Source organism: Ylistrum balloti, unplaced genomic scaffold (genome assembly GCF_031769215.1).
Source record: "Ylistrum balloti isolate Yb309-2 unplaced genomic scaffold, AGI_CSIRO_Ybal_v1 Utg372016, whole genome shotgun sequence".
NCBI lineage: Eukaryota > Metazoa > Mollusca > Bivalvia > Pectinida > Pectinidae > Ylistrum > Ylistrum balloti.
This window is the reverse complement of record NW_026782978.1, coordinates 198,130-210,987: the sequence shown is the minus strand read 5'-3', so window position 1 is coordinate 210,987 and position 12,858 is coordinate 198,130. Positions and strand designations below refer to the sequence as shown.

The following is a 12,858-nucleotide window of genomic DNA, read 5'->3' as shown; positions in this document are numbered from 1 at the left end:
AAACTCGTGCAGTAAAAAGATATTTCTGATAAATCTAAAAGCTGTTTTAAAATTAAGACGCTCTTCTTGTGATTAAGTGACATCTGTAAATTTACATTAAACATTCAGATGTGTACATAGGCAGTTACGTGAGTGTTGTAATAGCTATAAGTGTATCATACTTGTAGGTTGAGTATAAACATTTACCGTATGTACACGCTAAGTTAAAGGTCAGCGCTTTAGATGTCGATGTACAGGAATCCAATTTACAAGTTGATTTCATTGAAATGGATTAGGATACATAAATCTGATGGCATTTACAACGAGACACCACACCTAATTAAATTTCGTCCCACAAGACACAGATTAGGATGGAACCAATTCATTTTAGTGGCGTTTAAACCACATATAATGTGAAGACTTGTGTATCCTAACTTTGGTGGTAGGATTATGTCAGCTGGATACAACAACGGATAGATGTCAGCTATTTTATCATTAAGTGAATATTTCTCTACGATTTTTCAGTGGGCTCATGCTGTCCGAACTGACGAGCATCTTCATTCTGTTAAAAAAATTGGAGCAGTTGATGTGATCCTAATGTCCGCAGATCACGTGACTAGGTTTTCAAGACCATGGCAACCACCACAACTTGGCGTTTATGTGCATACCACTGAGGATACGTTACCGAAAACGACATACAATGATTATACGGACTTTACCGAACAGAATACGGAAATTGCCGACCATCATTTTTACTCGTTTTATGTGAAGGTGATCTTTATCTTTATTATAATGGTGTGTACTACTCTCGGGAACGTGCTTAATATTGTGGTGACCTTAAGAACAAAATCATTGAGGACTCCCTCGGGAAACTTCTTCATTTCCTTAGCAACAGCTGATTTAATGGTGGGAATCCTGGTTATATTTTCCTTTGTGTCTTCTCTACAGGATCATTGGGCCTTTTCTGATTCGGGTACGTTCTTGGTGAATTTAGTAAATGATACAGAAAAATGAAAATTCTATCAAAGACCAATCAATATATGAAAATCATCTTTGAAAAAAGTAATGTTATCACTTTCTACATCCGCTTCCAGTATGTTTAGACTTCAAATTGTCCCATAATCTGATTACTATGTCTACCATCGGATCATCAATCTCTGAGTTCTTTACCTCGATATTCCTGACAGTTGTTTCAGATACATTACCAAAATAATGCAGGAACATTTAAAGTGATTTTCATCAACTACGTCTTTACAAACCATTTCTGCAACAATTGAAATATCTAACAGATATTTCTTTGTAAACATTTTGAATTAAAGTCTCAGATATTACGTAAAGTTTGTATCAGAAACAATGTACTATAAACTCACCTACCTCGAGGCTCTAAATGAGCATATGCTGTGGCGCGGCGTCCTTCGTCAAACCGCCAGACCGTTTGTCTAAACGTCCGTGGCAACATTTCCTTTTGCAACGACTTCTAACGAGGAATAATTTGATGTCATGGCATTAATTGTGCAATAGGGTCATTGGAAAATACCCGACATATTCTGCGAAATTTGATTATCTTGGTTAATATTCAATGTTACAGAATTCAAATACCCAACATCTTGCTCAATATGCCATGGTTTGTCTGGGCCAAGGGACAGAACCCAAAGCCTTGCTCACAAGACTCTGGTGTGTCTCGGTCCGGGGAGAAAACCCAAAGCCTTGACCACTAGACTCTGGTGTGTCTCGGTCCGGGGACAGAACCCAAAGCCTTGGTCACTAGACTCTGGTTTGTCATGGCCCAGGGACAGAATCCAAAGCCTTGGTCACTAGACTCTGGTTTGTCTCGGCCCAGGGACAGAATCCAAAGCCAGACTCTGGTATGTCTCGGCCCGGGGATAGAACTCAGAGCCTTGATCACAAGACTCTGGTGTGGTTTGGCCAAGGGATAGAACCCAGAGACTTGCTCACTAGACTGCAGTATGTCTGGGCCCAAGGACAGAACGCAAAGCCTTGCTCACAAGACTCTGGTGTGTCTGGACCCGGGGACAGAACCCAAAGCCTTGCTCACTAGACTGTAGTATATATGGGCCCGGGGACAGAACCCAAAGCCTTGCTCACTAGATTGTAGTATGTATGGGCGCCGGGACAAAACCCAAAGCCCTGCTCACTAGACTGTAGCATGTCTTGGCCCTGGGACAGAATACAAAGCCTTGGTCACTAGACTCAGGTATGTCTAGGCCAAGGGAATAGAACCCAAAGCATTCTTCACTAGAGTGTAGTATGTCTGGGCCAGGAGACAGAACACAAAGTCTTGCTCACTAGACTGTAGTATATATGGGCCAGGGGAGAGAACCCAAAGCCTTGGTCACTAGACTGTAGTATATATGGGCGCGGGGACAGAACCCAAAGCCTTGCCCACTAGACTCTGGTCTGTCTCGGTCCGGGGACAGAACCCAAAGCCTTGGTCACTAGATTGTAGTATGTATGGGCGCGGGGACAAAACCCAAAGCCTTGCTAACTAGACTGTAGTATGTCTTGGCCCTGGGACAGAATACAAAGCCTTGGTCACTAGAGTGTAGTATGTCTGGGCCAGGAGACAGAACACAAAGTCTTCCTCACTAGACTGTAGTATGTATGGGCGCGGGGACAAAACCCAAAGCCCTGCTCACTAGACTGTAGTATATCTTGGCCCTGGGACGGAATCCAAAGCCTTGGTTACTAGACTCAGGTATGTCTAGGCCAAGGGAAAGAACCCAAATCATTGCTCACCAGACTCTGGTTTGTCAGGGCCCAGGGACAGAATACAAAGCCAGACTCTGGTATGTCTCGGCCCGGGAATAGAACCCAAAGCCTTCCTCACTAGAGTGTAGTATGTCTGGGCCCGGAGACAGAACACAAAGTCTTGCTCACTAGACTGTAGTATATATGGGCCAGGGGACAGTACCCAAAACATTGCTCACCAGACTCTGGTGTGTCTGAGCCCGGGGACAGAACCCAAAGTATTGCTCACTAGACTCTGGTGTGATTCGGCCAAGGGACAGAATCCAAAGCCTTACTCACTAGATTGTAGTATGTATGGGCGCGGGGACATAACCCAAAGTCTTGCTCACTAGACTCTGGTTTGTCTGGGAACGGAGACAGAACCCAAAGTCTTGCTCACTAGACTCTGGTCTGTCTCGGTCCGGGGACAGAACCCAAAGCCTTGGTCACTAGATTGTAGTATGTATGGGCCAGGAGACAGAACCCAAAGTCTTGCTCACTTGACTGTAGTATATATGGGCCAGGGGACAGAACCCAAATCATTGCTCACCAGACTCTAGTATATCTGGGCGCGGGGACATGACCCAAAGCCTTGCCCACTAGACTCTGGTGTGTCTCGGTCCGAGGACAGAACCCAAAGCCTTCCTCACTAGAGTGTAGTATGTCTGGGCCCGGAGACAGAACCCAAAGTCTTCCTTAGACTCACTAAAGTCTTGCTCACTAGACTGTAGGGTCATGACCCAAAGCCTTGCCCACTAGGGATAGAACCCAAAGCCTTCCTTACTAGAGTGTAGTATGTCTGGGCCCGGAGACAGAACACAAAGTCTTCCTCACTAGACTGTGGTATGACTGGGCCCGGAGACAGAACACAAAGTCTTGCTCACTAGACTGTAGTATATATGGGCGCGGGGACATAACCCAAAGTCTTGCTCACTAGACTCTGGTTTGTCTGGGAACGGAGACAGAACCCAAAGTCTTGCTCACTAGACTCTGGTCTGTCTCGGTCCGGGGACAGAACCCAAAGCCTTGGTCACTAGATTGTAGTATGTATGGGCCAGGAGACATAACCCAAAGTCTTGCTCACTAGACTCTGGTCTGTCTCGGCCCTGGGACAGAATACAAAGCCTTGGTCACTAGAGTGTAGTATGTCTGGGCCAGGAGACAGAACACAAAGTCTTGCTCACTAGACTGTAGTATATATGGGCCAGGGGACAGAACCCAAATCATTGCTCACCAGACTCTGGTGTGTCTCGGTCCGAGGACAGAACCCAAAGCCTTGCTCACTAGACTCTGGTGTGTCTCGGCCCGTGGACAGAATCCAAAGACTTGGTCACTAGATTGTAGTAGGTATGGGCGCGGGGACAAAACCCAAAGCCTTGCTCACTAGACTGTAGATTATATGGGCCCGGGGATAGAACCCAAAGCCTTCCTTACTAGAGTGTAGAATGTCTGGGCAATAGACTCTGACAGTACCGAAAGCCATGCTCAATATACTCTGGTATGTCTCGGCCCAGAGATAGAACCCAAAGCCTTGCTCACTAGACTCTGGTTTGTCTGGGAACGGAGACAGAACCCAAACCTTGCTCACCAGACTCTGGTGTGTCTGAGCCCGGGTGAACCCAAAGCCTTGCTCGCTAGACTGTAGTATGTCTGGGCCCAGGGACAGAACCCAAAGCCTTTCTCACTAGACTGTAAAATGTCTGGGCCCGAGGACAGTACCCAAAGCCTTGATGACAAGACTCTGGTGTGTCTCGGTCCGTGGACAGCATTTAAAGTATTGCTTACTAGACTCCGGTATGTATGGGCCCAGGGACAGAACCAAAAGCCTTGCTCATTAGACTCTGGTGTGACTCGGCTCAGAGACAAAACCCAAAGCCTTGCTCACTAGACTCTGGTATGTCTGGCCCAGGACAGACCCAAAGCCTTGTTCACTAGACTGTAGTATGTCTGGGCCGAAGGACAGAACCCAAAGTCTTGCTCAATAGACTCTGGTATGTCTGAGTAAAGAGACAGAACCCAAAGCCTTGCCTACTAGACTCTGGTGTGTCTCGGTCCGGGGACAGAACCCAAAGCCTTGGTCACTAGACTCAGGTATGTCTAGGCCAAGGGACAGAACCCAAATCATTGCTCACCAGACTCTGGTATGTCTCGGCCCGGGAATAGAACCCAAAGCCTTCCTCACTAGACTGTGGTATGACTGGGCCCAGGGACAGAATCCAAAGCCTTCCTCACTAGAGTGTAGTATGTCTGGGCCCGGAGACAGAACCCAAAGCCTTGCTCGCTAGACTGTAGTATGTCTGGGCCGAAGGACAGAACCCAAAGTCTTGCTCACTAGACTCTGGTGTGTCTCGGCCCGTGGACAGAATCCAAAGACTTGGTCACTAGATTGTAGTATGTATGGGCGCGGGGACAAAACCCAAAGCCTTGCTCACTAGACTGTAGTATGTCTCGGCCGAAGGACAGAACCCAAAGTCTTGCTCAATAGACTCTGGTATGTCTGGGCCCGGAGACAGAACCCAAAGTCTTGCTCACTAGACTCTGGTATGTCTTGGCCCGGGGACAGTACCCAAAGCCTTGCTCAATATACTCTGGTATGTCTGGGCCAAGAGACAGAACCCAAAGCCTTGCTCACCAGACTCTGGTCTGTCTCGGTCCGGGGACAGAACCCAAAGCCTTGCTCACTAGATTGTAGTATGTATGGGCGCGGGGACAAAACCCAAAGCCCTGCTAACTAGACTCAGGTATGTCTGGGCCAGGGACAGAACCCAAAGCCTTGCTCACTAGACTCTGTAGTATGTCTGGGCCCGGGGACAGAACCCAAAGCCTTGCTCACTAGACTGTATGTGTCTGGCCAAGGGACAGAACCCAAAGCCTTGCTCACTAGACTCTGGTATGTCTGGGCCCAGGGACACAACCCAAAGCCTTGGTCAACCCAAAGCCTCTTGCTCACTAGACTGTGTATGTCTGGGCCCAAGGGACAGAACCCAAAGCCTTGCTCACTAGACTCTGTAGTGTCTGGGCCCAGGGACAGAACCCAAAGTATTGCTCACTAGACTCTGGTATGTCTGGGCCCGGGACAGAATCCAAAGCCTTGGTTACTAGACTCAGGTATGTCTAGGCCAAGGGAAAGAACCCAAAGCCTTCCTCACTAGAGTGTAGTATGTCTGAGCCCGGGGACAGAACCCAAAGCCTTGCTCGCTAGACTGTAGCATGTCTGGGCCCAGGGACAGAACCCAAAGTATTGCTCACTAGACTCTGGTATGTCTGGGCCCGGAGACAGAACACAAAGTCTTCCTCACTAGACTCTGGTATGACTGGGCCCGGAGACAGAACCCAAAGTCTTGCTCACTAGATTGTAGTATGTATGGGCGCGGGGACAAAACCCAAAGCCTTGCTCACTAGACTCTGGTATGTCTCGGCCCGGGACAGAACCCAAAGCCTTGGTCACTAGACTCTGGTATGTCTGGCCAGGGACAGAACCCAAAGCCTTGCTCACTAGACTGTAGTATGTCTGGGCCCGGGACAGAACCCAAAGCCTTGCTCACTAGACTGTGTATGTCTGGGCCCGGGACAAAACCCAAAGCCTTCCTCACTAGAGTGTAGTATGTCTGGTCCCGGAGACAGAACCCAAAGCCTTGCTCACTAGACTCTGGTTTGTCTCGGCCCGTGGACAGAATCCAAAGACTTGGTCACTAGATTGTAGTATGTATGGGCGCGGGGACAGAACCCAAAGCCTTGCTCAATATACTCTGGTATGTCTGAGTCAAGAAACAGAACCCAAAGCCTTTCTCACTAGACTCTTGTATGTCTGGGCCACGGGACAGAACCCAAAGTCTTGCTCACTAGACTCTGGTATGTCTCGGCCCGGGACAGAACCCAAAGCCTTGCTCACTAGACTGTAGTATGTCTGGGCGCGGGGATAGAACTCAAAGCCTTCCTCACTAGACTGTATGGGCCCTGGGACAGTAACCAAAGCCTTGCTCACAAGACTCTGGTTTGTCTTGACCCAGGGACAGAACCCAATGCCTTGTTCACTAGACTGTAGTATGTCTGGGCCCAGAGACAGAGCCTAAAGCCTCGGTCACTAGACTCAGGTATGTCTAGGCCCGGAATCGGAACCCAAGCCTTGCTCACTAGACTGTAGATTATATGGGCCCGGGGACAGAACACAAAGTCTTGCTCACTAGACTGTAGTATATATGGGCCAGGGGACAGAACCCAAAACATTGCTCACCAGACTCTGGTGTGTCTGAGCCCGGGGACAGAACCCAAAGCCTTGCTCGCTAGACTGTAGCATATCTGGGCCCAGGGACAGAACCCAACGTATTGCTCACTAGACTCTGGTGTGATTCGGCCAAGGGACAGAATCCAAAGCCTTACTCACTAGATTGTAGTATGTCTGGGCCCGGAGACAAAACCCAAAGCCTTGCTCACTAGACTGTAGTATGTCTCGGCCGAAGGACAGAACCCAAAGTCTTGCTCAATAGACTCTGGTATGTCTGAGTAAAGAGACAGAACCCAAAGCCTTGCCTACTAGACTCTGGTTTGTCACGGTCCAGGGACAGAACCCAAAGCCTTGCTCGCTAGACTGTAGCATGTCTGGGCCCAGGGACAGAACCCAAAGTATTGCTCACTAGACTCTGGTATGTCTCGGCCAAGGGACAGAACCCAAAGCCTTGCTCACTAGACTGTAGTATGTCTGGGCCCAGGGACAGAACCCAAAGTATTGCTCGCTAGACTGTAGTATGTCTGGGCCCAGTAACAGAACCCAAAGTATTGCTCACTAGACTGTGGTGTGATTCGGCCAAGGGACAGAATCCAAAGACTTGGTCACTAGATTGTAGTATGTATGGGCGAGGGGACAAAACCCAAAGCCTTCCTCACTAGAGTGTAGTATGTCTGGGCCCGGAGACAGAACCCAAATCATTGCTCACTAGACTCTGCTGTGTCTCGGTCCGGGGACAGAACCCAAAGCCTTGCTCACTAGACTCTGGTTTGTCTCGGCCCGTGGACAGAATCCAAAGACTTGGTCACTAGATTGTAGTATGTCTGGGCCCGGGACAGAACCCAAAGCCTTGCTCGCTAGACTGTAGTATGTCTGGGCCCAGGGACAGAACCCAAAGCCTTGCTCACTAGACTGTAGATTATCTGGGCCCGGGGATAGAACCCAAAGCCTTGCTCACTAGACTGTGGTATGTCTGGGCCCGGGACAGAACCCAAAGCCTTGCTCACTAGACTGTAGTATGTCTGGGCCCGGGGATAGAACCCAAAGCCTTGCTCACTAGACTCTGGTATGTCTGGGCGCGGGGACAAAACCCAAAGCCTTGCTCACTAGACTGTAGTATGTCTCGGCCGAAGGACAGATTCCAAAGTCTTGCTCAATAGACTCTGGTATGTCTGAGTGAAGAGACAGCACCCAAAGCCTTGCCTACTAGACTCTGGTGTGTCTGGGCCGGGACAGAACCCAAAGCCTTGACTCTGGGCCCGGGGACTAGACTGTGGTATCTGGGCCCGGGGACAGAACCCAAAGCCTGCTCACTAGACCCTAGTATGTCTGGGCCCGGGACAGAACCCAACGCCTTACTCACTCAACTCTGGTTTGTCTTGACCCGGAGACAGAATCCAAAGCCTTGCTCACTAGACTGTAGATTATATGGGCCCGGGGATAGAACCCAAAGCCTTGCTCACTAGACTCTGGTTTGTCACGACCCTGGGACAGAATCCAAAGCCAGACTCTGGTATGTCTGGGCCCGGGGACAGAACCCAAAGCCTTGCTCACTAGACTCTGGTTTGTCTCGGCCCGTGGACAGAATCCAAAGACTTGGTCACTAGATTGTAGTATGTATGGGCGCGGGGACAAAACCCAAAGCCTTGCTCACTAGACTGTAGATTATATGGGCCCGGGGATAGAACCCAAAGCCTTGCTCACTAGACTGTAGTATGTCTTGGCCCTGGGACAGAATACAAAGCCTTGGTCACTAGACTCAGGTATGTCTAGGCCCGGAATCGGAACCCAAGCCTTGCTCACTAGACTGTGGTATGACTGGGCCCAGGGACAGAACCCAAAGCCTTGCTCACTAGACTCTGGTTTGTCACGGCCCTGGGACAGAATCCAAAGCCAGACTCTGGTGTGTCTCGGTCCGGGGACAGAGCCCAAAGTCTTGCTCACTAGACTCTGGTATGTCTTTGCCCGGGGACAGAACCCAAAGCCTTGCTCACTAGACTCTGGTTTGTCACGGCCCTGGGACAGAATCCAAAGCCAGACTCTGGTATGTCTGGGCCCGGGGACAGAACCCAAAGTCTTGTTCACTAGACCCTGGTGTGTGTGGTCCCGAGACAGAACCCAAATCCTTGCTTACTAGCCTCTGATGTGTCTGGGTCCGGAGACAGACCAAAAGCATTGCCACTTAACAGTAGTATGTCTGGGCGCGGGAATAGAGTTCAAAGCCTTCCTCACTAGATTGTAGTATGTCTGGGCCCGGGGACAGTACCCAAAATCTTGCTCAAAAGACTCTGGTGTGTCTGGTCCCAGGGACAGAGCCCAAAGTCTTTCTCACTAGACTCTGGTATATATGGGTGCGGGGACAAAACCCAAAGCCTTGCTCACTAGACTGTAGTATGTCTTGGCCATGGGACAGAACCCAAAGCCTTGGTCACTAGACTCAGGTATGTCTAGGCCAAGGGACAGAACCCAAATCATTGCTCACCAGATTCTGGTTTGTCTCGGCCCAGGAACAGATTCCAAAGCCAGACTCTGGTATGTCTCGGCCCGGGGATAGAACCCAAAGCCTTCCTTACTAGAGTGTAGATTATATGGGCCCGGGGATAGAACCCAAAGCCTTGTTCACTAAACTCTGGTTTGTCACGGCCCTGGGACAGAATCCAAAGCCAGACTCAGGTATGTCTGGGCCCGGGGACAGAACCCAAAGCCTTGCTCACTAGACTCTGGTTTGTCACGGCCCTGGGACAGAATCCAAAGCCAGACTCTGGTATGTCTGGGCCCGGGAACAGAACCCAAAGTCTTGTTCACTAGACCCTGGTGTGTGTCGGTCCGGAGACAGAACCCAAATCCTTGCTTACTTGCCTCTGATGTGTCTGGGTCCGGAGACAGACCAAAAGCATTGTCACTTAACAGTAGTATATCTGGGCGCGGGAATAGAACTCAAAGCCTTCCTCACCAGATTGTAGAATGTCTGGGCCCGGGGACAGTACCCAAAGCCTTGCTCACAAGACTGGTGTGTCTGGTCCCAGGGACAGAACCCAAAGTCTTGCTCACTAGACCCTGGTGTGTCTGGGCCCGGGGACAGAGCCCAAAGTCTTTCTCACTAGACTCTGGTATATATGGGTGCGGGGACAAAACCCAAAGCCTTGCTCAATAGACTGTAGTATGTCTTGGCCATGGGACAGAACCCAAAGCCTTGGTCACTAGACTCAGGTAAATCTAGGCCAAGGGAAAGAACCCATATAATTGCTCACCAGACTCTGGTTTGTGTCGGCCCAGGGACAGAATACAAAGCCAGACTCTTGTATGTCTCGGCCCGGGATTAGAACTCAAACCCTTCCTCACTAGAGTGTAGTATGTCTGGGCCCGGAGACAGTACCCAAAGCCTTTCTCACTAGACTCTGGTTTGTCACGGCCCTGGGACAGAATCCAAAGCCAGACTCTGGTATGTCTGGGCCCGGGGACAGAACCCAAAGTCTTGTTCACTAGACTCTGGTGTGTCTCGGTCCTGAGACACAACCCAAAGCCTTGCTTACTAGACTCTGATGTGTCTGGGCTCGGAGACAGACCAAAAAGCATTGTCACTTAACAGTAGTATGTCTGGGCGCAGGGATAGAACTCAAAACCTTCCTCACTAGAGTGTAGTATGTCTGGGCCCGGAAACAGTACCCAAAGCCTTGCTCACAAGACTCTGGTGTGTCTGGTCCCAGGGACAGAACCCAATGTCTTGCTCACTAGACTCTGGTTTTTCGCGGCCCTGGGACAGAATCCAAAGCCAGACTCTGGTATGTCTGGGCCCGGAGACAGAACCCAAAGCCCAGCTCACTAGACTGTAGTATGTCTTGGCCATGGGACAGAATCCAAAGCCTTGGTCACTAGACTCAGGTTAATCTAGACCAAGGGAAATAACCCATATAATTGCTCACCAGACTCTGGTTTGTCTCGGTCCAGGGACAGATTACAAAGCCAGACTATGGTATGTCTCGGCCCGGGAATAGAACCCAAAGCCTTCCCTATTAGAGTGTAGTATGTCTGGGCCCGGCGACAGTACCCAAAGCCTTGCTCACTAGACTCTGGTGTGTCTGGGGCCGGGGACAGAACCCAAGCCTTGCTCACTAGACTGTGGTATGACTGGGCGCGGGGGCAGAACCCAAAGTCTTGCTCACTAGTCTCTGGTTTGTCTCGGCCCAGGGATAGAACCCAAAGCACAACTAAATTCCAAAACGAGGCAATGTCAAAGGAGACATTAGAAGATACGAAACATTGTGGAAGTAGGCATAAATGGCAAGTCTAGTTGTCACTTAAGATCTTAAATACTTTGGCAGCAGATACGATTCATACGGCCTACCTGAATGGACGAAATATGGTAAAACACTTAACCGTTTCTGATGAACTTATGAAGCAGGGTCGTGGTATTTGTCCAAGGTGAGCGATACAACCCCATTGGCCCTATTGTATTACACTAAGCTATTTCTATTACTATTCTCCCATTACAGTTTGCACCGGAGTGGGTTTTATGTTTTTCTACGCGACCTCCCTGTCCATGTGGAATCTGCTCGTCCTCAACGTTGACCGCTGGGTGTCAGTCACACAACCAATGAAATACGTGACCTGGATGACAAACCGGATGTCCCACAGAATAATTGGTCTGGTTTGGCTCGGCGTCCTACTTATTGACCTGCCCATGTTGCTGCCGGATGTGGGTGATGTCTATTATATAGATGGTGCCTTTTTATGCAGTCCTAATTGGAAAGCGAACTTGTATTATACTTTCATCCTGCTCTCGGTGCACCTGTTACCGTGCTTTATACTCGTGTTTGCTTTTAATATAAGACTTTACTGCATTTCAATGAAACATGTTAAGGACATGAAACTTGTCCAGATAAATTTGCATTCTGTTGTTAAACATCCATCTTTGAAACCTAAGTTGGTAATATCTGCTATCGTATTAGCGTTTGGAATTTCCTGGATGCCATTTTTAGTTGTCGAGGTTATTCGGCTTTTCTCGCCAATATCCATTAGTGTAACAGTGTCATTCATAGTCTGTTGGATCGCCGTTAGCAACAGTCTCATGAATTCTGTTATATATACATGTTTGAACAGGAAGTTCCGGTATGGAATCGTAGCATTGTTCCGGTGTAGGGACAGTGGTACACCAAAGATGACGGGATACGCCGACAGTAATGTCGTATAGACAAATTGGCAAAGGTTTTTAAAGTCACGTGACCAGATATTGCGGCATTTAAAGATGATGAACGAACCTCGAAAAAAATTTTCCTCGTGAACAAGAGAGTAATAAATGGTTTGACAAATTCTAATTGGTTTTGTTTCAGAAAAGAAGAATAAAATTTAAAAAAATAAAGAATATTCCTATATATATATATATATATATATAAAAAAACTGTTTCCAGTTTCCCGACCGTCACATTTTTTTAAATGCTGCTACCCGTAATTTTTCCAGTATTTTGACTACAGTTACTCAGAAAAATGTTGATTTTTGCTCCACAGAAGAACTAGTACCCTTCGACAAATTAACCTAGATGTTTGACATACATCTATACTGACCAATGTCGACAATATCCTGGCAAGATGGTAGTCTACAGTCTGTTTCTCCTTAAACACAAGAAATACTATCATTTTTTTATCAAATTAAACAGTTTCTTTAAACAGTTTAACAGTTTGATTTTAACCGCGATTTCATTTTGGTTTGGTCGCGGTCGGTATTCACAATTCTGGAAGGTAGTGAAATAACGATATGTCGTGTTCTCTTGTCCCTGTGATCCCTGTGTTTCGTGGCTGAATGCAGTGTTGTGTAATTTTACATCCCGTGTAGGAGGAAGAAAGGTGACCATATTTCCGGTATATCAACTTAATGTTGTTATGCATTGTGTTAGTAACCACAACAATGT

General features: G+C 48.4%; 1 protein-coding gene across 1 annotated transcript; it reads left to right on the top strand.

Annotated features, from left to right (window-relative positions):
• Positions 1–258: 258 nt before the first annotated feature.
• LOC132564153 (muscarinic acetylcholine receptor M5-like) lies at positions 259–12,236 on the top strand. The gene is made up of 2 exons (XM_060228831.1): positions 259–952; positions 11,446–12,236. The coding sequence occupies exons 1-2, from the start codon at positions 457–459 to the stop codon at positions 12,141–12,143; spliced, it is 1,194 nt and encodes a 397-aa protein (XP_060084814.1). The 5' UTR covers positions 259–456; the 3' UTR covers positions 12,144–12,236.
• The last annotated feature ends 622 nt before the right edge of the window (positions 12,237–12,858 follow it).